The sequence below is a fragment of the Cydia splendana genome, chromosome 19, assembly GCF_910591565.1.
Source record: "Cydia splendana chromosome 19, ilCydSple1.2, whole genome shotgun sequence".
Lineage (NCBI taxonomy): Eukaryota > Metazoa > Arthropoda > Insecta > Lepidoptera > Tortricidae > Cydia > Cydia splendana.
The window spans coordinates 8,129,737-8,156,738 of NC_085978.1; the positions used below are offsets into that span (position 1 = coordinate 8,129,737).

The 27,002-nt window shown below is 38.6% G+C and overlaps 3 protein-coding genes across 4 annotated transcripts in view; 1 reads left to right on the plus strand and 2 right to left on the minus strand.

Annotated features, from left to right (window-relative positions):
* LOC134800243 (uncharacterized) overlaps window positions 1-27,002 on the minus strand; it is a 299,703-nt gene that overhangs the window by 211,692 nt on the left and 61,009 nt on the right. The window lies entirely within an intron of this gene.
* LOC134800220 (alpha-tocopherol transfer protein-like) overlaps window positions 1-27,002 on the plus strand; it is a 284,102-nt gene that overhangs the window by 69,513 nt on the left and 187,587 nt on the right. The window lies entirely within an intron of this gene.
* LOC134800223 (alpha-tocopherol transfer protein-like) lies at window positions 762-19,470 on the minus strand. Of its 2 annotated transcripts, XR_010145518.1 has the most exons (8): window positions 19,411-19,470; window positions 9,856-10,039; window positions 8,806-8,962; window positions 3,322-3,442; window positions 2,830-2,961; window positions 1,939-2,152; window positions 1,205-1,644; window positions 762-1,158 (listed from the first exon to the last, which is right to left on the minus strand). XR_010145518.1 is itself a non-coding variant. In XM_063772721.1 (7 exons), the coding sequence occupies exons 2-7, from the start codon at window positions 10,022-10,024 to the stop codon at window positions 1,490-1,492; spliced, it is 948 nt and encodes a 315-aa protein (XP_063628791.1). In that variant the 5' UTR covers window positions 10,025-10,039; window positions 19,411-19,470; the 3' UTR covers window positions 762-1,489. The 2 variants fall into 2 exon arrangements, 1 of the variants encoding a protein (XP_063628791.1); XM_063772721.1 differs by having other exon boundaries at window positions 762-1,644.

The following is a 27,002-nucleotide window of genomic DNA, read 5'->3' on the forward strand; positions in this document are numbered from 1 at the left end:
CTGGTAACGGGAATAGAGTCATTTTTAGCCACCCTGTATGTGTAATCTATAGTAATAGATATCGCAATATATTATTCAAACTTACCTGACTGTGGACTCACATATTTTTAAGCCAAGGCATAGTCCCTTGGCGTTTTGTTCGTGTCACGATTTTAGACGAATGTCGTGATGGTTTCATGTTTATTTTAGCGACGGCGTGACCTCAGGGAGAATACTATAGGTACTGTTTGGATTTACCAACAGTATTGCAGAGCGGCATTGCTGATGTAATGATACTACTCGTAATTTACGTATATAAAGTTTGGGACATAGTTCAAAGTAATGGAACATAGTTCGGTGATTTTACAGTACCCAAACAGACAAACTTACAGCCTCTCACCCTAAAGCATGCATCTATTCTTCTCTCCGTCGAATATGTTTCTCTCTCCTCTCTCTTCCTCACCCTTCGGTCGTGTTTTAATTTATCGCCACTTTCGAATTTCCTATTTTTCGCACTTTACCAATGTACCTGTTGAATGTTCAAGATAATTGCAAAAATAATTAGTATCTCAAGGTGAATACTAAAAGTACTTACACAAAAATGGTATGTACAGACTGTATTTATTGAAAACATTTTTCTTTAAACCTACTATTTTAATTATAAAAATAAGTATGAGAAAATAAAATTCGTACTAATTACTGTTTCATAGCTCATAATTAGCAAAATTCCAAACAATACAAAAAAATTGCGCGATAGTTAAAATTCATACAAAGGCATGAAAATTAGAACACAGATTTATATTTTCTAACATGGCCGATTTTCAATATACCTTCAACAGTTATTATTCTATTTTTTAACACAATTCCACCACAAACGTATAAAACATACGCAACTAAAGTTATCATAAGACTAAACTGATGTCCACCGTACACCTGTAGCAAAGAGAATTTGAAATAGAGGCGGATTGTGAAAGTAAATTATGTAGCCACAGTAAATTAACTGCCATCTTTCGACAGAAGATTAAAACTGTTAGAACGCCATTTGACTTTGATCCTTATTCCTTCACTGATAGGTAAGTGTTAATTGGTTAAATATTGAAATTAACGCCATCTACTCGACAGTTAAGTAGGCCAAAGGTATGGTGCAATCTTTTCGAGCGATGTCGCCATAATTTTGGCCTACTGTCGAGTAGATGGCGTTAATTTCAATATTTAACAAATTAACATATATCAGTGAAAGAATAAGGATCAAAATCAAATTGTGATCTAACAGTTTTAATCTTCTATCGAAAGATGGCAGTAAATGTACTGTGGCTACATAATTTACCATGACAGTAACTCTCTATACACTCTATTCTCTTTGCCTGTAGTAACTATAAAGAAAACAAGAATTCTTTACGTATTACCAGAGGTATTACATTATAGGTATAAGTACACTCCACCTTGTGATTCCACAAGGAATCACGACTATTCAGTGTGCCTTGAATTATGCCTAAATTATATCGGTATTCTAATCAACAGTAAGTTTTCTGAAAGAGCCAGGCATGCCCAGGTATTCATCGTTGAATTTGGTGTTTGTTCTTCTGGATTCGTCGGCTACCAGTTGGTCTAAATCCTTAATTCTTTGCTTTGTCTCTTCATTGCTCATAAAGTCGTTCCAGGCGTCTGAAAGATTAAAAAAAAATTGATACATAATTATAAAATCGAATTGAACATTGGAAGTAGTGTTGTAATAAATGCATGTGTCGTATTTTTTTAAGACAGAAAGAAGAATGGAAAAAGGCATTTTGCCATGAAACACTTTAATTTGGATGTCGTATGATAATTTCATGTTATGTTATTAGATTTTTGGCGTAGAATCGCCACTAAGTACCTAATGAAGAATCTATAGAGTAGATACGTACTATAATACTTTCCCTACAAAGCAAACAACCCAACATTTTTTAAGCTACGTCTTACCAGCTAGCTTTCCGACTGACTGCTCATCACCGCCATATTCTTTAGGTAAGATTTCCTTCGGCACGTGTTTCTGGAAGTCACTGATGGAGTTATGCACGTGCAGCCTACCCGCTACCTTCGGTTTCATGCACTGCTTCAGAATAAACACGAATCGGTCTACCCAATTTGGTGCGTTGATTATGTGGATACCTTTTATTTTGGTACCGTAACCTTCCTGTAATAAAAACGTTTTATTTATGAATTTTTGCTGTTCATAGTGAATTAATCATACAGTTGTACTTTGTACTTTTTAATGCGACTGTATTTTGTTTTACTCAATTCATATGAATTCAAATCGCGATTTCATGAAAGTTTTTTCCACCACATTTCCATCGCATTACTGCCACGAATGGCATTCAAACAGTGTTGTGAATAACGCTTATTTTTAGGCTTAAAGACTCGAGCCCTCAAGACTCGTAAGTCTTGAAGACTCGACTATATTTGAGAATTGTATTTATTTATTTTACGCGTATTGATGTAAGAAATCGTATTTGCCACCTTTGAGGCGTTAAGCCTCGAGAGCATTAAGGGTTCGAGTCTTTAAGCCTCGAAATGAGCGTTATTCACAACACTACATTCAAACCGTCACTCATTTAAAAAAAAATTGACAGATACCTACAGCGCCTGCGCCAAGGCTGTAGAGTTCGTGCGGAAAGAGAAGAGTCGTGGAATGTATGGGGCCCAATACATTCCACGACTCTTCTCTTTCTTTACAGTACACAGTATACAACAGAAACAGACTTTAGCAGTAATATTGCAACAGTAATGCAGCGGCAGTTGCCATCCGAACGTCACATTTATAGTTAATAAGCCTCACGAAAGCCTCAAAATTTCTTATTACTAATTACTTACTGTGGCCAATAGTTCTGCTTTCTTCAACAAAATGGGGTTGATTTTAGTGAGCAGTCCCAAATGTACACCTTCTAGGTCAATCACATATCTCTCATTGATAGTGTAATCATCAAACAGCCTGTATTCTCCTACCTGAAAGATAATACATATACAGATACTATTTAAAAAAATATACTATTTACAAATTATCAAACAAAAATACAAACTTCACAATTTCATCAAACAATTCCTTTCCATACTTAAATATAAGTAATAAAAATACTTTTTAAATTAAACATGAGGTATATTTAAATTGCCATTCCACTTGAAACGCGTTAAATAAACGATTTAGACTACATGGTTAAATTCAAAGATCTTTTGCTTGAGTCTGTGCGGAAAGAGAAGAGTCGTAGAATGTATTGGGCCCATACATTCCACGACTCTTCTCTTTCCACACAGACTCTATTTACGAGTATGTGATCTTATTCCTAACAGTAATAAAACAATACTTACATAAAATGCATATCTAAAATAACCCAATAGTGTAAAATCATCGATGTTCTCCTTGTTAAAATTTACTAATATCACTCTGGAGTTATCTGATGGACATAGTTTTGGTAAGTTCACGTAATTTCTGCAACAAAATATTCATTTATAAATGAAACCTTTGTTAAGACAAAGTATTTAAAACCCCTTCACGTCTTAAGCTGTTAAGTCCTTCATTTGCAATAAAGTTTTAAGAAACAAAATACTTTTTCTTTCTTCAGTGTTCCTCCTACTCCTCGTTTTAGGCCTTTGTCCAAATATTCATGTTGCATCTATTTCCGTAATATCGCAACTCCGACAGTCCTGTAATTCCCGTAATTTTCCCAAATACAATGGCCAACTGTTAGGTCGGCCTAAGAAGCGCTGGCTGGACGTCGTGACAGCGGATATGGAAGAGAACAACCTCACACTTGAGGATGCCGAAGACCGGGCAAAGTGGAGAAGACTGAGCAGGAAAGCGGACCCTGGCGCTAGGCCGGGAAAACATTAGGTTGAAGAAGACAATGGCCAACTGTTGTGTGCAGTGCAGTACAGCCTCATCAAATTGAGCCGTTATACTCGGGGTATAAGGTTTTCTTACACTTTATTCATCTTATACACTCTTTTGGTATCGTCTACAATACTTTTCATCACACTTGCCAGGGATAAGCAACATGCTATGTTCGAAAATAAACTTTCGCGAGACATATTTTAAAATATTTAGATCACAACGGGCCCCTACGGGCCCGAAACATGTCGCCACGTCGCCAATAGTGACTAAAAATACAAGTGAGTGTAATCGTTGTGATCTAAATATTTTAACATGCTGTGTGTTTTAGTTTCTGGTTTTATTGTTAAGTTTAAGTTAAATGCGGAGAAAACCGTTTACAAGCTCTTTTGTCGCTTAAATGTGCGTTTGTACACAATACACATACTCCAGAGGTTGGTAGAGCAAAAGTAGTAAAGCTCTTCCTTCATGACCGTATCTGAGCGACGTATGCAAATAGGAGAAGTCTTGCACTATGACGGTCTTACCTGCAATACATTTTATATGCCGTTCTTCGCCACACTGAACTTATAAATACATGCCTCGTACACTCATGTACCCTTAAGAGGCCATCAATGTGCACACTAGAGCCACTGCTATATAATCGTGATTATTTTAATTTAACGACAGGTATTTAAAAAAACCGGACAAGTGCGAGTCGGACTCACGCACGAAGGGTTCCGTACCATAATGCAAAAAACGGCAAAAAAAAATAACGGTCACCCATCCAAGTACTGACCCCGCCCGACGTTGCTTAACTTCGGTCAAAAATCACGTTTGTTGTATGGGAGCCCCACTTAAATCTTTATTTTATTCTGTTTTTAGTATTTGTTGTTATAGCGGCAACAGAAATACATCATCTGTGGAAATTTTAACTGCCTAGCTATCACGGTTCGTGAGATACTACAGCCTGGTGACAGACGGATGGACGGACGGACAGCGGAGTCTTAGTAATAGGGTCCCATTTTACCCTTTGGGTACGGAACCCTAAATAGGGGGGCCGCTACTGACCGTACCTATTTTGTATTAAAGTACCTTTTGAATACATCAAACTAGTTTTTAGGGTTCCGTACCCAAAGGGTAAAACGGGACCCTATTACTAAGACTTCGCTGTCCGTCCGTCCGTCCGTCCGTCCGTCCGTCTGTCACCAGGCTGTATCCCACGAACCGTGATAGCTAGACAGTTGAAATTTTCACAGATGATGTATTTCTGTTGCCGCTATAACAACAAATACTAAAAACAGAATAAAATAAAGATTTAAATGGGGCTCCCATACAACAAACGTGATTTTTGACCAAAGTTAAGCAACGTCGGGAGTGGTCAGTATTTGGATGGGTGACCGTTTTTTTTTTGCTTTTTTTTTGTTTTTTTTTTTTGCATTATGGTACGGAACCCTTCGTGCGCGAGTCCGACTCGCACTTGCCCGGTTTTTATATGTTGCTGGATTCGTCGATCTATGAACTCAAAACAAAAACGGTCGCTGACTTTGGACGCATAGATTGACGTATCCAGTAACGTAAAAACTATTTTGATGAATTCAATAGGTATCATCATCATCATCTCAGCCATAAGACGTCCACTGCTGAACATAGGCCTCCCCCTTGGACCTCCATACGTGCCGGTTGGAAGCGACCCGCATCCAGCGTCTTCCGGCGACCTTAACAAGATCGTCTGTCCATCTTGTGGGTGGACGTCCTACGCTGCGCTTGCTAGTCCGTGGTCTCCACTCGAGCACTTTTCGACCCCATCGGCCATCTTCTCTGCGTGCAATGTGGCCTGCCCATTGCCACTTCAGCTTGCTAATCCGGTGGGCTATGTCGGTGACTTTAGTTCGTCTACGGATCTCCTCATTTCTGATTCGATCATGTAGAGAAACTCCGAGCATAGCCCTCTCCATAGCTCGTTGAGCGACTTTAAGTTTTGAGATGAGGCCGATAGTGAAAGACCACGTTTCGGAGCCGTAAGTCATCACTGGTAACACACATTGATTAAAGACTTTCGTCTTGAGGCACTGAGGTATGTCGGACGAAAAGACATTACGTAGTTTCCCGAACGCTGCCCAACCGAGTTGGATTCGGCGGTTGACCTCTTTCTCGAAGTTGGACCTACCTAATTGGACTACTTGTCCTAGGTAGATGTACGAGTCAACAACTTCGAGTACCGAGTTCCCAACAGAGACTGGGATGGGCACAACATTGGCATTTGACATAAGTTTCGTCTTGTCCATGTTCATTTTCAAGCCCACCCGTTGTGAAACTCGGTTGAGGTCATCGAGCATCATGCTGAGTTCCTCCATCGACTTTGCCATGACTACGATATCGTCGGCAAACCGAAGGTGAGTGATGTATTCGCCGTTGATGTTGATGCCAAGTCCTTCCCATTCCAGGAGCTTGAAGGCGTCTTCCATTACGGCAGTAAACAGTTTCGGAGAGATAACGTCTCCCTGCCTTACGCCTCTTCGCAATGGAATCGCCCTCGTGCTCTGCTCCTGTACTCGGACCGACATGGTGGCGTTACTATACAAACACTTCAACACTTCGATGTACCGATAGTCAATATGGCATCGCTGAAGAGACTCAAGCACCGCCCATGTTGCCACCGAATCGAAGGCTTTCTCATAGTCCACAAACGCTAAGCATAATGGCAAGTTATACTCTTCGGTCTTCTGTATAACTTGCCGCAGCGTATGGATGTGGTCTATGGTACTATAGCCTTTTCGGAAACCGGCTTGTTCGGGAGGCTGGAAGTCATCAAGTCTGTGTTCGAGACGGTTCGTGATGACCCTTGAAAACAGCTTATAGACATGGCTCAGAAGCGTGATGGGTCTGTAGTTCTTCAATAGGTTGTTATCACCTTTTTTGAAGAACAGCACCACCTCGCCTCTATTCCATGTTTCAGGCGTTATGCCCTCGGACAAGACGGAATTAAAGAGCTTCTGGAGGACTTTAAGTACCGGTGTTCCACCCGCTCTCAGAAGCTCTGAAGTGATTCCGTCTTTGCCCGGCGCCTTGTTGTTCTTAAGCTGCTTCAGGGCCATCCTAATCTCGTACAGACTGATGTCCGGGATATCTTCGGTATAATGTCGGGACAGCTTGGCTCTTGGATCTCCTACCAAGCTGTCAACGGGCTTTGCGATCGAAGTGTATAACTGTCCATAGAACCTCTCGATCTCACCTAAAACCTCCGCTTTGCTCGACGCTATGCTGCCATCTTCCCGTTTCAGCTTTGTCAGCTGGCTTTGCCCAATAGACTTGTCCTTTGCGAACACTTTGGAGCCTTGGTTTCGCTCAATAGTCTCTTTAATACGGTTAGTATTAAAGAGACGCAGATCATGTCGCAAGGACTTAGATATACGTCTATTGAGCTGCCTATATGACGCCGCGTCATCGGGAGACTGCAACTGTAGCGAGCGTCGTTCAGCCATGAGGTTTAAGGTTTGCTCGGTCAATTTCTGAGGTCTATCTTTACGGCGGGATCTAAAAAACTTAGACCCTACTGTGTGGACAGTTTCCACTAGCCCGTCGTTGATTTCGTCCACTGAAGCCAAGTTCTCTAGGCAAGCAAAGCGGTTAGAGAGCTCGAGTTGAAAGCTTTCGGGGTTTTGAACATAGGCTCGAGTAGGTCGGAGCGTAGACTTCATCAGGCTGGACCTTTCAAGTTTAATATTGATATTCAGTGTGCCTCTTACGATTCGGTGATCACTACCGGTCTTTACCCTGTTGATCACAGAGACATCACTGAATATCCGTTTCTTGTCGGTCATGATGAAGTCTATCTCGTTTCTCGTGGAACCGTCAGGACTCATCCAGGTCCATTTCCTGTGAGGCGGCTTCTGGAAGAAAGAGTTCATCATGAAGAGTTCCTCTCTCTCCAGAAAGTCGGCCAGCCTCTGACCCCTAGGGTTCCGTTGCCCATACCCAAATTGCCCCACTCTCAACTCATCCCCGCTTCTCTTGCCCAACTTTGCGTTGAAGTCCCCCATAACAACAGTAAAGTAGGTTTTAGAAGTATGTATGGCCCTACTTACGTCCTCATACATAGCTTCTACTTCATCATCGGAGTGTGACGAGGTCGGTGCGTATACCTGAATGACCTTCAGCGAATATCTTTTGGATATTCTGAGTATTAGGTATACCACCCTGCTCGACACACTGTCGATGGTTATTATGTTGTTTACGAGGGACTTGTGAACGAGAAACCCGACACCACCTTGGGACTGTTGGTCGCCCTCCCGGTGGTAGAGCAAGTTACCAGACTTCAGGGTTGTCGTGTCCTCCCCCTCTCTACGGACTTCGCATAACCCTACAATGTCCCAGTGTAACCTGCTCAGTTCCTCTTCCAGCTCGCAGATCTTTTCGTCAGTCCTCATAGTGCGTATGTTGTGTGTTACCAGGGCCAGTGTTCGTCGGGGCGGGTAGCCGGATCTTTGCCGGAGATTCTTAGCACCCCTGACCCCGCTAATGCCCTGACCGCTACCATAGCCAGAGCACCGGGGGTCGCCGGAACCTCGGGGCCGTGGTTCTATTGTGCTCATCATGATGGGGGGTGAATGCCATAATCGCCACGCTTGGCAGGCGGGTTGGCGATCGCAGTCGAGTACACCGAATTTGAGGGACGCTGCTGCCCGTCCACCGGTGGTCTTGGACGTAGTTTAAGGACATACCCGGGTCCCAAATAGGTATACTTAAATTGAAAATACAGTCCGTAGCGGCCCCATTTTTTAAATACCTGTCGTTAAATTTAAATAATCACAATTGTTTAGCAGTGGCGCTAGTGACGTTGATGGGCTCTTAATTTTAGAATAATTGAGTTTGTATAAAGACACGCGGCAGCGCGCAGCGTGTCATGCCAAGTTCAAAAGAAGATAACGTCCCTGAGTTATCTTCTTTTGAACTTGGCATGACAAAGTTCAACATTTACTTACAAGCAACCGAGGATAGTTTTAAATTCGTCGACCGACCGATTGTGGCTCAGTTCTGGCATCATTCCTCTCGAGGTCAAGACAGCTTCTATTCTCTTCTTAGTCTCTTCTATGGACCCTTTTGTGATCAGCAGAGTTCGTTCTATCAAGCGGAGTCTTTCTGGAAAACATTTTTTGTCAAATAAAACAACCTGACGTAACGTAATGTATCTACTTGTGTACCTACATATAGAAGCACTTACTCTAACACGTTTAACAACAAGTGGCTTACATAAAACCAGTTTGAAAACAGAGTGAGAATACGGAATATCTCAAGTGCTGCATAAATGTATCCCACCTGTAAAAAGGTGACGCGTAAAAAATAGTTTTAGGTTCCCTTACATTTGAGATGTCTACAGGAAAGACGCGAACGAGTTTGCTAAAAAATATGTATGACCCATTCACATTATTGTTACAATTTGCCTATGTACCGTAGTACTCGTACGTTTGGAAGATCATCATTTTCAGTTAGGTACTGCATTCATTGGCTTTTGCATCTATTGTAGGCGATTTATGGTGTAACATTCGTTACACCGCCTGGGACGGAATTAAACTAACGCAGGGATGCCCAGCATCTGCATTACCCTCTCGGCTTCACTGTCTTATCCCACAGGAATAGCGAGCCAATACGTGTGGAGACAGGTCTGCTGCAGGGATCTGCCGCTTATTTCAGGTTGGACCCTATTCGCGCCTTAAGGTAACCCCATAACGTAACGGCTTTAGAATAGCGCCAACCCTCACATAGGATAAGGGTGTCGTACGAGGCAGCAATAAGCTGTTTCGTAAAGGGGCCCACTGATTAACAGTCCGCCGGTCGGTATCGGCCTGTCAGTTGTTCGGAACTGTCAAAATTTTGTTCTAACTAACAGGCCGATACCGTCCGGCGGACTGTTAATCAGTGGGCCCCTTTACAGGGGAGATGGACCTCTTAGCATTGGCTTGCAATCCGAGAGAAGGATACTCCAAAATTAAAACCCGGAAAGGAGTTACCGTAGGTAGGTATTGAATACTTACTCAATATCGGAACAGCGCCTTCAAGATGCGGCTCCTTCGAACACCACTCCAGGACCGCGTCGATGGACTCTCTGAGCTGTTTCACGTCCAAGTCGCAGCATGCACGCACACCTTGTATTTGCTTCTCGGTGACAAGCAGCAATGGATTGATGTGTGTTATTTCAGCCATTTTTATACTTTAGATCTGTGGATGAGTAGAAAATTGTTATAAATACGGTAAAGTAATGAATAAGATTGCTACTAGCAATTTTTTTATGCTAGCATTTAAAAATAATATGTTTATTTCCCTGAACATTCACGTAATATACATGGTAGAACATTTTTAGAGACTGAATTGAAAGGAATAGTGTTATCTAAGTGACCTACAATCGAGTTATTATAATCGTAAAGCTGGATTAAAATCATGAAAATAAAACATTTTTATCTGTGACAAACCTACAAAGTTATTTACATTTTAAATTGACACATGTTATGTCATTCATACTATGCTCGGAGTCATTCATAGGATCTACTTGCTAGGGTTGAAACATACAGATTTTTGTACTAATGTTTAAGAAACTGTATCTTAAAAACCGTTAGAAATGTTAACGTGATTTAATAAGTGAAAAATAAAGTACGTAGCCTAAACAATTCCTCGTTTGCATAGAAGTCCCAAAATATATGGTGTTAGTTTTCGTTGGTAGAAATAGTTTCGTTTAGAAGTTTTGTTGGTATGTAAAACTGCTACCTATACTCGCTATAATGTATTTGTATTCCAATTTCAAGCACCGACAATTAGTAGCTACTGACATAGATACCTATCTGTTTCTGGAATGTTCGTGTCTAATTTCATTTTATTTCAGAATGTCGTTTTAACATGAGAGTAGGGTTTGCAATCCGGATCCGAAATGTATGAAATTATCCGGATCTGGATCCGGATCCGCGGATCTTCCCATACATTTCGGATCCGTCGTGCAAACCCTACATGAGAGCGTAATTTCAAATTGTATGGCGGCCTAGGTTCGTTTGACTCTTAAAATAGATACTTAGACACACAACACACACATGTCTATATTTAATCATTTAGTTAGCACATCGCCGATACTGTGACGTGGGTAGGTAACATGTGTTTGTACACAATGTATACTTTTATTATTGACAACACATTAACGATGAGGTAAGTTTGAAAATACACAATGTCTCAGTAATGGCACTTAAATTATGGTAGTTATTTTATATTCTAGGTTTTTATTGTTTACCTACGAAAAGTGTCAAACGTTAAGTACTCATATAAGTAATATGTTTGTATTGACAGAATCGTTCTAGGCTTCATAATTGGCCATAAATGTATGTTTAAACTTTGCGCACGAAATCAGATTAGTATAAAGAAATATAAATATGTAATTAATAAATACCTAATGTTAATGTCAAAGTCAAAGTGTTTATTTGTAAAACATAGGTAAAACTGTGACAGTTTAGTTAATAGTAATTATTTTTGGAAATTTCAGGAAATTTTCACAGTAAAATAGGGAAATTTTTCGGAATGAAAAAAAAAAACACGGGGTTTTGCATTTTTTAAAACTTTCTAACGGCACATCCGTAGGTATATATTTTTAACTTACCTACCTATTTACCGAGTCGTAGAAAGTAAGTTCGAGGAGCAAATAAAATGTGACCCCATAGGTAATTAGTACCATCATTATATATGATAAAATATCAGCAAACAAGAAGGTCTTGGTGTATGAAGGTTGAGCAGAGATTGAGTTTACACGAGTAAAGACTTAGAGGATATAACCAAACGGAGACGCCATGTCTATAATTTTCGGTACAAAATAGTCTGCCGTTTTTTGCGGGGGAGGGGCACATCAAATGTACGTGTACGTAACGTAAAACTAGCCATGTCAGAAAAACGTCAATCCATACATGTGGTTGACTATTGGCTGCCTATTTTCGACAGAGGGGAACGTCTGTTAATGACCACTCAGTTTGAATTAGCGTATCGCCGGTCAGTTTCCTAATTCGTCAATTTTGCTGATTCAACAGTTTAATGATTAGACTGTTTCTTAATTCGCCAATTTCCTTTTTTGCCAGTTTCACTAAATTGTCAGAGCCCCTATTAAGCCAGTTTCTTGAGTCGCAAACTTCCTTATTCCTCAATTATCTTAAGTTGTCAGTTTTGCTATTTCGTCATTTTCCTAATCCGTTACTTTCCTTGTTCATCTGATAGTTTAGTTTGTCAGTTTTCCCATCTCGTCATGTTTATGATTTGCTACTTTTTTGGGGTTCCGTAGTAAACTAGGAACCCAGCTGTTTTTAAGGCGATCTTAAGGCGATACAAGACATATTTTTGTACTCAGCTAAAAGTCACGAAATGTAAGTTTAATATTTTTAAACCACATTGCCGTAAAAATATGTGACACGCGTTTATGGCTCTACAAATGAGATTGCTTAAATAAGATACTTTTACAGTATTTGTTCTGGAAGATAATTTCGCAGGTGACTGTACCTACAGGAGAATAGCAGATGACATAACTTTGTATGGTGTCGGATAATAGTTTTAAAATAACATTTAATAAGGTGACTAGAAACATCAATGAAGCATCAATAGGTTCATCTTTTGATTCTGCATCAAGCCTTGGTCTCTTGCTACTTGCCACACGACCCTGAAATCACCTTGTATATTTGATACACCGAAACACGACTATAGGACCCTGGCAACTAGTGAAACTGGCGAATATAGAAACCGATTATCTAGGGGAAATGACCATTTGACCAAACTGACGAATAATTAAATTAGCACATAAGGAAACTAGCAAATTTACGAAACTGAAGCCTAGCAAAACTGGCGAAAGAGTAAACTGAAGGTTTAGGAAAATGACCCACTAGCGAAATTGTCAACCTAGTGAAAATGACCAGAAGGTAAACTGTTGAATCAGCAAAATTGACGAATTAGGAAACTGACCGGCGATACGCTAATTCCTCAGTTTGGTTATATTCTCAAAGGACAAAGCTAACTCTTTATGGCATTTGCTATGACAAGGTGTGGTAATGTCACAATTCATTTCAAATTTCTATGAAACTATGACGTTTATAATGATAATGACACTCCCTCAATTTGTTCTTCAATTCGGTGCAACGTTAGCTTAAAAGGACAAAGGAAAGGATGTTCTGTCAGCTGTCAAATATCTTAAGCCGCCCAGAGACCTATAAAAAGGTCTCCTGTTCCATTCTAATTTGAACTTTGTGTTGACTAAATCAAAGTTTCATTTTGCTTGGCATGGTTTGACCTATGGGCGGCTAGAGGTTAAAGTATTTCTTCATCCGTTAACAAGATTATGAAGTTCGAATCGTCGTTTATGGGTGTATTCTCATTTGTCCCCGCCGGGCACCGATGGAAATAGGTGTTTTCATGTAAATAATTCCCATTTTTCCCCGCTCCAAGTATGGCAGCGGTCACGTGGGCCGGGGACAAATGGGTATATTCCCTTTAATGTGTGCCCACTTGCGACACATTCGTCTAATTTGCCACTGAAAAACAATGAGCTATCGAGCACACATTAAAATTATTTCATTAAGATTAACTGCTATTACAATATCAACTAATGTGCGTTCGTTCGTACGTAACGTATGTACAAACAGTAAACTTTACTGCTTGGTTCGATAGGCTCATATGGAACTGTTTAAAGCATTAAACGTTAATGCAATTTCAATTGTTTTAAACGATCTTTTTACTCAGTGTGGACGCACCTTTAAGCAGTCTTAAACTATGCTGGGGCCCTTGGGCACATAAGAATTTGGGACCCTTTTGGAAAGTAAATAATGCATAATGCTAACATTTTTCTACTATGATCTTCTATTTATTATGAGTAATCAAATATCAGTATATTATAGTAACAGTTTCGGGGCCCCCTGAGGGTGGGGGCCCTGGGCACGGGCCCCGTGTGCCCTTATGGTAAAGACGGTACTGCCTTTAAGGCAGTCATCACGTTGGATGTGGATTTGCGCATCACTCCGATATAAGAGCGAGATATAGGAATATACGTTCATAGTGCTATCTCATTCACACACCGGAGCGGCATGTGCACCAGTGTGATAACCGCGTAAGCGTTGTCGTTGTGTAACATGTCAGTTTTAATATATTTGACCCTGCTGTTAGATTTGCAAGTGCAGGTTAGATTCACGGTCAGTTCAAGGCAGTTAACTTTTCTAAATGGTTTCATGTTGTTTGCGACGTTTGTGATGCAAGTCAAAATACAGTTACATTCATTTACTTATTAAGAGTCCCCAACAAGCTCGGCCGAGTTTCACCTGCCCATACAAACGGAGTTTCGTTTTGTAATGAAACTTTGCACACACAGTGAGATAAAAAAATGCAATTATTTATGTTAAAACTTATAGGTATAGCTGAAATATTGTGTTTTTCGGAACCAAAACAAATGCGACAATATTAAAAGGGATTTCAAAAATTGTCATCATCAGGCCAATTGCTCGTTTAATGGTATAAGAATATTTTTAACACATTTCGATGTTTGTTTCCTACAGCAAAGAAATTGAAAACTTTCACACAGATCGATATCAAAACAAAATCGCGTGTAAAATCTGAATGTGTCAGGTTTCCAGAACATCGTTGGGGAAAATACGCATAAGTGCGCACTTAGACATCATGAGATAGAAATGGAAAACTCATCACTTGCGTGATATTAATTGCACCAATACAATGAAGTAATTAAATGAGTCATGTACGGTCAGCCAAGAAAGTGGTCTACCACTTTTCGACTTTATCAATCAGATGATAGAGTCGAAAAGTGGTAGACCACTTTCTTGGCTGACTGTACCATCGCCCACTGTTAACTGTACATCGGTGGACCTTACGCCTTTTGTAATAAGGTCCACCGATGTACAGTTAGGAGTGTTGCTGTTTGTACAGTGAAAAGTTTGTTTGTCCGAGCTGCAGGCGAAGACGGATAATAAACGGCCTCCTAGCCTAGTCGGTAGTGCCCCTTTTATTTATGCACGGTGTGTGGGACTCGCCGCTGCTTTCCCCTCTCCTGGCAAGAGAGGGGGAGAATTTGGCCCTACCCACTAAACCCACTTCGGCGTTTCACCCTCTCTGCCGTTCGTGAGGGCGCACTGGGATCGACTGGGATGACATTCCACCACGGCGCCCTCCGGCAGCCCCGGCTTAAGTCGGTAGTGACCCTGCCTACGAAGCAGGAGGTCCCGGGTTTGAATCCTGGTAAGGGCATTTATTTGTGTGTTTATCACAAATATTTGTTTCTGAGTTATGGATGTTTTCTATGTACATAATTATATTATAATATATCGTCGTCTAGTGCCCACAATACAAGCCTTATTGAGCTTACTGTGGACTACTTAGGTCGATTTGTGTAAATTTGTCGTATAATACGAGTATTCATATTTATTTATTTATTATTTATTTAAAGGTTAAACCATAGACGTGCCGTACGACGTGCGTGTACTCGTTGATTGTAGATTTGTCTCTGATAAACGGAATTACTGGAATTAGTGTCAGATATCGTAGGTATCGCTAACTTGTATTTTTCTTAATTACTCGTAATGCATGTTAATTATAAGATGTAATAATGTTTTGAAATGATGTGTCCCGCCGAGTTTGTTGCCGGTCCCATATTGGGATACCCTCCTCCAATTGAGGGGGGATTTAAATCTTCTCGGGGCAGAGGTGTACGGTTGGAGCCGGTAAATGTTTATTTGACGTTCATAAGCGCATTGTAATATGCCTACTTGAATAAACTATTTTTTATTTTATCTTTATCTTTATCTTTTACTCGAGTGACCTTAATCGTATGACATGTGATTTAATATAATACTTTATAATCTCGCGTTTTGCACACATAATCATAATTTAATCGCGTTAGACCCGTTAGAAACATTAAATATATGATTTAGTATAACAAATCAACCAGCTTGTGCCGAGCTGTAGAATGTGTCTAGTGCGTATAGGCATTAAAGATCAGAGCACACCGGCTACGTGTGCGAAGATGTGCACGTGCGCATGCACTAAAATATTGGAGCCGTGCACGCACACGTCACTTAAGCAGTGTGCCGATGCCTTTTCTCATAGGGCATCATGCAGACATGACGAAACTGTAAGGGTTCCTATTTGACTACGGAACCCTAAAAAATCACGTAGGTAGGGGAGACCGAGGTGAGTTTGTTAGTTCAAGTTACGAGCTAACAAACGCACACTGTTGCGAGCTCGCTAACAGTCATTAGATTCCAAAAAATCTACAATGTCACAACTCTCCTCTGTCAAAACTCATGTCGGTCTCCTCTACCTATATAAAAAACCGGCCAAGTGCGAGTCGGACTCGCGCACGAAGGGTTCCGTAACATTACGCAAAAAAATCACGTTTGTTGTATGGGAGCCTTACTTAAATATTTTGTTTTTAGTATGTGTTGTTATAGCGGCAACAGAAATACATCATCTGTGAAAATTTCAACTGTCTAGCTATCATGGTTCATGAGTTACAGCTTGGTGACAGACAGACGGACGGACAGACAACAGACAATAGACGGACAGCGGAGTCTTAGTAATAGGGTCCCGTTTTTACCCTTTGGGTAGGGAACCCTAAAATCAAAAGGACATATAGTTTATCTAAGTACCAATAACGAATCAGGATATCCGTATTTAAATGTACGGTATTTAGATAATTGCCCGGATAAGTCCATGTAAGGGCATTTATTTATGATCCTAGGAGGAAAACGCATTGTCTTTGTCTATTTTATACCTTATGGTTTACTTGCGGACTTTATTTATTTACAATATAATTAAGATGTTAGATTTAACGCATTCACTGCCAGGGGGCGTGGCCTAGGAACAAACTTGTATGACGGTGGACGCACATGAGCGTCGGGGGCAGTGAATGTGTTAAGAGCGAAAGTAATAAATGTAAGCTATTTAAGTACGGATAGGGGGGTTAAACCAGATAGAGGGTAAAACCAGATACGATAGATATAGGTGACTCGCTCTGGCAAGTCAGAAAGCACAGACGGGGGACGCTCAATTATAGTCTGACAAAAAAGAGTAGAAATTAAAAAGTGGCAATACTGTAGTGTCGTCCCTTTCAAATCAATCTATATAAGAAAACGGGACGACACTACAGTATTACCACTTTTTATTTTTTATTCCTACTCTTTTTTGTCAGACTACGAGTATAGAGTGCAAAGGGCGGGCCCTGTTGTCCTTCGATTAACGGCAGTGTCAAAGAAAAAGAAAAATAGAACTATAATATTTGATCTAATACGAGAAAATAGGTACTCATTCTAATACGAGAAAATAGGTACTCATTCTATTTTCATCACGTATAAATTAAGTAGGTACCTGCTTGAGGATATGCATGCTAATCATTTAGGTATGTCAAAATAATGGCTTTTTAAGTGAAAAGTCAAATTTCATCAGTTTGAACAAAATGACAGGTATAATATACAAACAATAACGAATATATTACAACAAAAAAAACTACTTTATGCTGAGTTTTTCACGAAACAATGAGATAAATAAGTAGAAAATACTAGAGTCAGCAACAAAAGTAGCGGATGTAACAACGTGCCAAAAATATCTGCCATCCTGGGATACTTTTCCAAGTAGAGAAATATCTCTACAGTTCGCGTTCACGAGTATTACATTATAATTATTCTTCATATGTATATCACAGAATCTGTGCATTCTTTATATGTATTCTTCATAGGTACTTTAACATATCTCTTTTTGTCAGAGAATGGTACGAACTGTAGGTACCTATTGTATGCTGATGTATTTTTTCTATTTGTATTTATACCAAAATTCTATTTGTATTTTGTATTTAGTTTTCGGTGAAGGAAAACATCCTGAGGAAACCTGCATACCTACATCTGCGAAGAAATTCGAAGGTGTATGTGAAGTCCCCAATCCGCATTGGGTTAGCGTGGGGACTATAGCCCAAGCCCTCTCGCGAGTGAGAGGAGGCCTGTGCCCAGCAGTGGGACGTACATGTAGGCTGAATTATTATTATTATTTATAACAAATGAGTGGTTTTATTTTTCAGTACTTACGATACAAATATAGATATGTGATATATTTTCGGATCTTTAAACTTATAACAGATACAATGAAACAAAATGGATAATAACATAACATAGCAAAGCAGGAAAAAATTACAAAATGAAATTATAAAATACACAATAAGTAGGTATACCATCAGTTTCGTAATTTAAATGAAGATCATTATACTGAAGTAAATAAAAATAATAAAATATTATTTAAAAAGTAATGACTATAAAAAGCCCAGGGAGGCAATTTTTCTTTACACAAGTTTTCTTGGTACCTATCCAAAAAAAAAACAATTAAGATGTAATTTAAGTAAGTTATTAATTTCGTTTAGTAGTACCACTGTATATATATTGTATGTAAATAATTGATAAAAAAAAAAAAATAAGTAATGTGTCTAGTGCGTGAAATAATATGGATAAAATTACTACTAGAATTACTAAATTACTAATAGATATAATATGGATAAAATTCTTACTAGTTACCTAGTCACGAAAAAAAAGTTAAATTTGAAGTTTCTTGACTTACGGTCATTGTTAAATAAAATAAAAATTTGGACAACATTTAAGGAAATTTGTATGTAGGTATAGTTTACAAAAACTTAATATAAATATTCCTATGCTTAAATTACCTATGATATAAAAAGTATAATAAAAAAGACTAATCAACTGTATTATATATATGTATTAATGAGTTTACAAACCGTGACATGTACATACTTTAACAAACCTCAAATATGGATTTTCTATACAAACACTTTAACATGAAATAAGAGCTTTTTCACATCACCTATTCGAAAAAGGGCTTTTTCATCCCCGCTAGGAGGGATCAAAGTGGCACTTTTCTTCCCTGCTAGGAGGGATCAAAGTTGTACTTTTCTGTTCTAGGACACGATTTTTTCTTTCTTGCATACTATTTTTTTTTGGGTCAAATAATACATATTTTGGAACATAACAATTGAAAAGCAGTATGTGTCACACGGTATCAAAATTATTTCGTCTTGGGCGTTAACACTTGAATCCCTCATTACGCTCGAGGTTTTTACTTTAGAATCCCTCACTACGTTCGGGATTCTAATTGTAGAATCCATCGCTTCATTCAGGATTCAATGTACGCCCTTGACGGAAATATATCATTTTTATCCCTTGTAACACAAACTACTATATGCGTAAGTACATTTTTTTTACATAAATATTTACCAGAGAAATATCTCGTAAATAAATAAAGAAACGCATAAATTAAATTATTTACCTTAATTCCGTTGAAGATCACTTGAATACTCAATCATTTTTATACTTTCTCCTTTAATTTTTTAAAAATTTTTTATAGACAATGTTACATACATAAATAAAAAAATTGCATAAATTAAATTACCTACCATAATTCCACTTAAGATCAGCAGAAAGCTCAATCTTTTTTATACTTTCTCCTTTAATTTTTTTAAATCTTTTTTAGACATTGTCACGTAGGTAAATAAATAAATAAATCGCATAAATTTAATTAATTACCTTAATTCCACTTAAGATCACTCAAAAGCTCAATCCTTTTTATATTTTCCCCTTTATCAGTCGCCACACACTGTTTAACAAATTAAAAAAAAACCTTTACTCGGCAAGAGGTTTTGTAACAGACTGGTAGCTATGGCCTTAGCCGTGCCTTGGGAGGATAATGTGCCGCGCACTGAATGCCGTATGATATGACAGCGATGGATCGTCGGTTCGGTATATTACGGAAACTAGATTTGCTCGCGTCATCACGTTGTCAACATTATGCGGGCTGTACACACTCGTCGAGAGACCCCGAGACAGGCCGAGAACGACATGCTGCTCCCTTCTCGTCTCGCTCTTCCTTGTCTCGTCTCGCGCTTCTCCGATTGGATCGGAGCGGTGCCAAGACCTCTCGGCGAGAGGCTCTCGACGAGTGTGTACAGCCGACATTACAATCGCCCCGATTCGAACAATGTTTATAAGAAGTCACAGCGGTATGATAGTTTTCACTCCACTTCACTTTAAGTTATGGCTTCAGTCCAGTGGGACTATTTCGCCAGTATCAAGGTATTGGGAACTTTAAATACTACTAAAATTGTACGGTTACAAGACAGTGTACGGTGATTTTATTAGCTCTTGTAAAGCGATAGCTAGACTTTACAAGTAGCACGTGGACTACCGGCCGTTGACTCCACAATGGTGGTTAAACCCGTTTCAAGATTAATTCTCCATTCACTGCACACTACCACATTACTTTATTGTATATAATAAACTATCGATATTATACACATTAATTAAACAATATTTATGAGCAAAAAATATGGTTGTCTGTAAAGTCGGTTTACGGACGATAATTTTGCGTGATCACGTCATAAGAAAACATTACGTAACGTTACCATGGAGATCTGTCCACAACGTGACACTTTTTCGTGCATGCTACCGGTGTTCATTGATTTATAAGACGTTATCACGTCAAAAACAAGGGAATTAATCACGAGGCGTGACATCAAGATGGCGCTCGAACCGGAAGCCCTATAATAGCTGTTAAGCAATAATGTGTCAACCCACATTAATTTTTCAATAAGATGTCAACTCAAAAAATTGACGCTTAAAGTTGACATTTTATTGCAAAATGGATGTGAGATGACTCATTTTTGCTAAACACCATCCAGTTTTCGGTTGAAGAAATCACTCACTTCACTTTTGACACTGACAGATCGGTATCGTACCGCTATGACTTCTAATTAGCTTTGTTCGAATCGGGCCGAATGTTTGATGAGTAGGGACGTCATCGTGGATATTCTTAAGGCGCCGTGAGTTCAGGGTCTTCTTTCACTCTCACTGAGCGTGAGCGTGAGTGAGACCGAAGACCATGGGATCGCGGATATCATTGTTTTGAATTGTTATTTTTAGTGAGCTAAACCAAAAAAAAGTAGGTAATCAATGAGTTGGATCTAAAATAAAATTGTGTATTTTAGGGTTCCGTTCCCAAAGGGTAAAAACGAGACCATATCCTCTAACTAAAACTAACTATAAAAAGGTTTCCTGTTCCATTCTAATTTGAATCTTTGTTTTGACAAATCAAAATTGCATTTTTCTTGGCAATTTTGACATCTGGGCGGCTAGAGGCTATTACTAAGATTCCACTGTCCGTCTGTGAGTCCCAACTCACCCCATTGTTTGTATGTCGCAGTTCGACGGAAAAACATTTTCACAAAAGGCTTGAAACCTTAAAATCGTTAGGATCATGTGTTGTACAACTATGGCACATTTTACAATTTTAAAAAGCTCTAAAATGTTTTCCGGTGTATTTCTAACATTACGTTTTAACCTTACAAAGGACCGTAAAATTATATTTATAAAACTTGAAAAGTGAGTGTCGGAACATGCTCTATGAGATTTCTGGGCCTTCAGGAAAAAATAGATAAGGATATATAATGAAATCTTAAAGGATTATATTTAGGGCAGAGAACCCTAAAAACAGATGTTTCTCGGTTAAATTGACGTCAATACTGACATTTGTTTTAATACCGGTTATTGAATCAAGAAAGAATTAAAATTCACAAGTAATTTTGTTGTTATACGTGTAAGGGCTAGCGTTCACTTACTCAAATGGAAATTGTTTGGAGGCCACACAAATAAAACGTTTACTAGTCAAATTGAACGAAGATACAAGCAATCGAACCTCTGCTTCTGCAAAGGATCCGCTGGGTTTCGATTTAGAGATCCCACATGTTGTTACGATGCTGGAATAAATAAATATCTACCTGGTCTTAATACATTTTAATGATAAATAAAAATAAAAAACAATTATATATGCACTTTTAAAAGTCAGCAGGGTTTTTTTCTATATATGTACCTATAGAAAAAAACCCTACTGACTTTTAAAAGTGCATGTACATTCCACGCACTCCGTTCCTATCGATATTCTTGAGCGTTACGGAGCGGTCAACAATATATAATATTTTTAATAAAAAAGTAGCAGTGTAGTAAGGGTTACTTCACGGACGAAAACAACGTAGTTATATCAGTCGGCTTCTTTATTGAAATACTATCAAGCAGTAATCCGCTCCTATCATTTGACATCGATCGGTAATTTGCATCTCGGACGTCAGGATTCTACGTCGAAACGTCGTTAGCGTTGTTAGCGTGTTCTATCTCGGAGGTGGCGCCATCTCTAGACGAGTTTGGGTACTACAGCAGGACTTTTTAAAAGTAGATAATACTACATAGTATACCATTTATCTACACATATCATAAACTCTATACAAGTATACATAATATTATCATGTGTTCAAAAACCGCAGCATTATGGCCACAATTAAGATAAACTAGAGGTGTAGTCTGATTGTAATAAATAAATAAAAATAAATAAAATAAGCCTTTATTGCTGTGTAACATAATAATAATATAAGTATTAAGTTGCACTATGTTTCTTTTATACTACACTATATATTATATATCTAATTCCTTAACTAAGTGAATCGGCAACCGGTTTTCGCTTCTTCCTTTTTACAGCTTGTCTTTCGACATAGGCCTCCTCTAAACCTTTCCATTTAATCCTGTCTTTTGCAGCTCGTCTCCATGTAGGGCCAGCTATCTTTCTTATGTCGTCTTCCCAATGTTTAAATTGTCCTCCTTCTTTTCTTGTCCCGTCCCTCGGGTACCATTCCGTTATTATTTTTGTCCACTTTTCTGTTCTTTCCCTTAACATATGCCCTGTCCATCTCCATTTTAATCGTTTGTAAACATATTGGATGTTTTTGAATTTAGTTTTATTCTTTATAATTTGTAGACTAATCTTATCTCTGCGTTTTACTCCTAGAACACTTCTCTCCATTCCGTTTTGACACACTTTTATTTTATTTAGTTGTTGTTCGGTCAGTGCCCATGTTTGACATCCATACGATAAGCATGGGAGGATACACGTATCAAATACCTTCCTTTTCTCTTTGATGGGCATGTCTTTGTCCTTCATAATTTCGCTCAAAGACCAGAATCGTTTCCAGCTATTTGTAATCCTTCTGTTTATTTCTTTTTGCATCGTATCTTCTGGGGCTATTAGTTGACCTAGATATATGTATTCATTCACATACTGTATTTGTCCATTATTTACTTTAATATCTACTCTAGTTGAGTTTGTCATCACCTTTGTTTTGGAGGTGTTCATTGAGAGACCTACCTTGGCACTTTCATCAGATAGCTGTTGTAACATTTCTTCTAAGTTACTTGGATCTTCAGAAAACAGGACGATATCGTTTGCGAAACGTAGGTGGTTAAGTTTTTCGCCGTATATGTTGATTCCATTTCGATCCCATTCCAAGTTTCTAAAGACCATCTCTAATACCGCGGAGAATAATTTCGGTGAGATTGGGTCGCCCTGTCTGACTCCTCTTTCGAGTGGAAATTCTTCCCCTGTTCTTTCCAGCTTAACTTGGGCCGTACTGTTCGAGTAAATGTTTTTGAGTAATCTAATGTATTTGGGCTCTACTCCCTGTATTGTTAACGCTTTCCAGATGCTATCATGATATATGGTATCGAATGCTTTATTAAAATCCACGAATCCTAAGTAATAGACTTTATTATATTCCCTGTATTTTTGGATCACTTGTCTTAGGACGTGGATGTGGTCTATCGTGGAGAATTTGCTTCGAAAGCCCGCCTGTTCTTTGGGTTGATTTTCTTCGAGTTTGACCGTGATACGTGATAGTATTATCTTTGAAAATACCTTATAAATGTTTGCCATTAGACTTATTGGTCTATAGTTACTCATGTCTCCCTTGTCTCCTTTTTTATGTATTAGTATTATAGTTGATTTCATCCAATCTTTGGGTATGCTTTCGGTTGTTAGGATGTCGTTGAATATTTCTGTTAGTCTTGGTCCAATCACTGGTAACGTGTGTTTTAGTAACTCGTTTGTTATTTGGTCTGAGCCTGGTGCTTTATCTTGTTTTTGTGTGTTGATTGCTCTTATTGTTTCTTCCTGTAGTATATTTGGTACTGGTTCGGTGTCTGCGAATATTTCCATTTGGGTTTCTTCCGGTAGTGTTGTTTGTTTTTGGTAAAGTATTCTGTAATAGTCTGTGGCAATTTCTAGTATATCTTCTCTTTTGCTTGTACACTTTCCTTGTACGCTTTTGATCTTTGGCATCCACGTTTTCTTTTTATCAAGTCGTTTTAATGCTTTCCTTAGTCCTCCAGTTTTTTCAATGGATGTTTTGATAAGGTTCAGTCGTTTATTTTTTCTATCTTGTCTTATATGCATGAGTATCTGTTTGCTTATTTCTGATATCTTTTCGCGAGTTTGCTTGTTTTTACCTTCTTTTAAGAGTTCTTTCCTCTTTATAATCAATTGTTTAGTTTCTGGAGATAGTATATTTTCTGTTTGTTTGTTTTGATTATTTGTATTAACAATTTGCGTTTTGAGTATATCCAGTAGATTGTCGTATCGTTCTTGAGTCGTCTTGTAGTTTACGGTCGCATGTCTGTTTATTGTAGTATTCAAATTTTCAAGAAGTGACTCCTTATTTCCAGTTAACACCAAGGCAGTTTTATACTTATTCTGAAAATGTCTTCTTTTTGGTTTCTGCTTCGTTGACAGTGATGCTCTTACCATTTTGTGATCTGTATGGAAGTTAAGTTGTTGTACTGTATGTAAGTCTTTGAAAATTTTTCGGTTGTTGGTCAGAATAAAATCAATCTCGTTTTTATTATTTACCATTGGGTGATGTCCACGTCCATTTTTTTGTCTTCTTTTTCTTGAAGAAACTGTTTAAAATACTAAGTTTATTTTCTAATGCAAAATTGACTAGTCTTTCTCCGTTACTACTTCTTTGGCCATATCCATGTTTTCCTATTATTTGTTCTTCCCCTTCATTGCAAACCCCTATTCGACCATGAAGTCTCCCATCACAATTAGGTTTTTATACGAGTCTTGAACGGTTGCTTGTAAATCTTCGTAAAATTTGTCCGTCTTCGTGTTGTGATCTGAGTTTTCAGATTCAGTTGGGGAATACGCTTGAATGATGGTCCACATCTCTTCTCTATGGTTATGTGTTGGAAGTTTAATGTTGAGGAGTGCTATTCTCTCATTGATTCCCCTTATTTCTTCTATTTTGTTTGCCCAGTGACTCTTGATCAGGAAACCGACACCAAACTGTCCCTTGGTTTCTCCAATGTAGTGCATTATATACTTTCCTTTGTCTTCAATTTCTTCTCCGTACCGTCTCATTTCGCTGATTCCGATTATGTCCCATTTCATATTTTCTATGGCCATTTCTAGCTCCGTTAGTTTTTCTGGGGTCCGGAGTGTTCGCGTGTTCAGAGTCGCTATATATATGTCCGTGTTTGTTCCTTTTAGTTTACTTGCTTCTTCTTCTTCTTCGTTTGTTCCGTTTAGAGGGTCGCGGTCATTATCTCCCACGAGGACCAGTCGGCTTGGGAGAGTTCTTCGGTTACCGTAGTTTAATTGTTTTTTGATTGAGTCTGTTCGAGTGAGCTCCCGTTTTTTGTAATTATGTTATGATTATTAGTTTTTGGTACTTTATTGGGCTGAGAGTGTGGCACTCTGTTCTCTCCAGAAGTTGTACTAAAATTACTTGGGGGGGTCTTGGGTGGGGAAGATGGAACCCGTTTTCTTTTATCATTGTTCTCTTTCTTTTCACGTTTCTCCTTCACAATAAGTTTATCATTTTTAATGATGGCGTACTTGCCAGATTCTCTGGCTTCTAACATTTTTGGGATTAGAGCCTTCCTTTTTTCGAGGGTCTCTTTTGGGAAGTCCTCAGTTACACTTATATTCTTAGGGAAATTCTTTCTGTTTTTGAGGAGTTCCATTTTTCTCCAGCCAAGGGTGAGTACTAATTCTATTGGCCTGATTCTTTTTTCTTCCTTTTTCCCAATTCTTTGCACTTCACTGATCTCCCACCTATCCCAATCGTTGGACTTTATCGAGTACTTATTGATATCATTCAGAATTTCCAAAACTATGTCCATAAGTTCTATATTTTCGTTTTCCTCTTCTTTTACACCAAAGAGTATTAGGTTATTTTTTCTGACATCAATTTGTAATAAATAACAGGTTATGAATTTGTATTAGTAATTGTAAAACACTTTATTGTACAAAAAGAAACATAAAACATGAAAGAAAACACATCATTAGTACAAAGGCTAACTTATCCCTTTCAGGGATCTCTTCCAGTTAACCTTTGAGCTAATCAAAGAGATTTGAGAGATTTGATCTGGACTTTTTATGGATATGAGCTCTCAGTATAAAAATGACGTTTCTGGTTAAACAAATGTCACTTCCCAGTCTTAAAGTTCTTAGTTATACCACATCGGTGGCAAACAAGCATACGGCCCGCCTGATGGTAAGCAGTCACCGTAGCCTATGGACGCCTGCAACTCCAGAGGTGTTACATGCACGTTGCCGAACTTTTAAAAACCTGTACACTCCTTTTTTGAAGAATCCCATACTGTACACCCACCCTGTAGTGGTGTTTAATTTAATAAATAGAAAATGAACGTTTTCATTTCCATTTCAACATATTGAGGTGAAAATATGTGTCGTTACTACTTGATAGTGTTATGACTTATGTATAATTATGTATTGCGAATCTTTAAGGAAAAAAATATTTTACAGTACATAATTATGGTCCTATTTTGCCGCACTAGTGCGTAAAATAGCACTTTTCGTGCGATGTCAAAAGTTTAAAGGGCCATATGTACTGTAAAACTTTGTACGATACACGTGCGAATAGGTAATTCGCAACTCGTGTCGATTTAAAACACTCCCTTCGGTCGTGTTTTAATTTATCGCCACTCGTTTCGAATTTCCTCTTTTGGGCACTTGTATCGTAAATAACTATCCCGGTTCTGCAAGTGTGCGTTGACCTTTATCATCATCATCATCATCATCAGTCGTTCCCTCAATGCTGAGGATCGTAACATCATGTCCTAATGTTGCTGACCAGTCTCTTCCATAGGCTTCTGTCACCCTGTGTGTTCTGTCTGTTGTGTGTGTTGGAGATGGGTGTTGGAGATGGGTAATGACCTTTATAGACACCCGGAAAAGACGATAAAAATATTTTTTAAGTGAAATAAAGTTTCTTTAT

Coding starts and splice junctions, on each gene's coding strand:
- LOC134800223 (XM_063772721.1), bottom strand. CDS start 10,024: ATGGCTGAAATAACACACATCAATCCATTGCTGCTTGTCACCGAGAAG. Junction 2,962..3,321: donor ATTTTAGATATGCATTTTAT/GTAAGTATTGTT, acceptor ATTATCTTTCAG/GTAGGAGAATACAGGCTGTT. Junction 1,645..1,938: donor GTCAGTCGGAAAGCTAGCTG/GTAAGACGTAGC, acceptor TTAATCTTTCAG/ACGCCTGGAACGACTTTATG.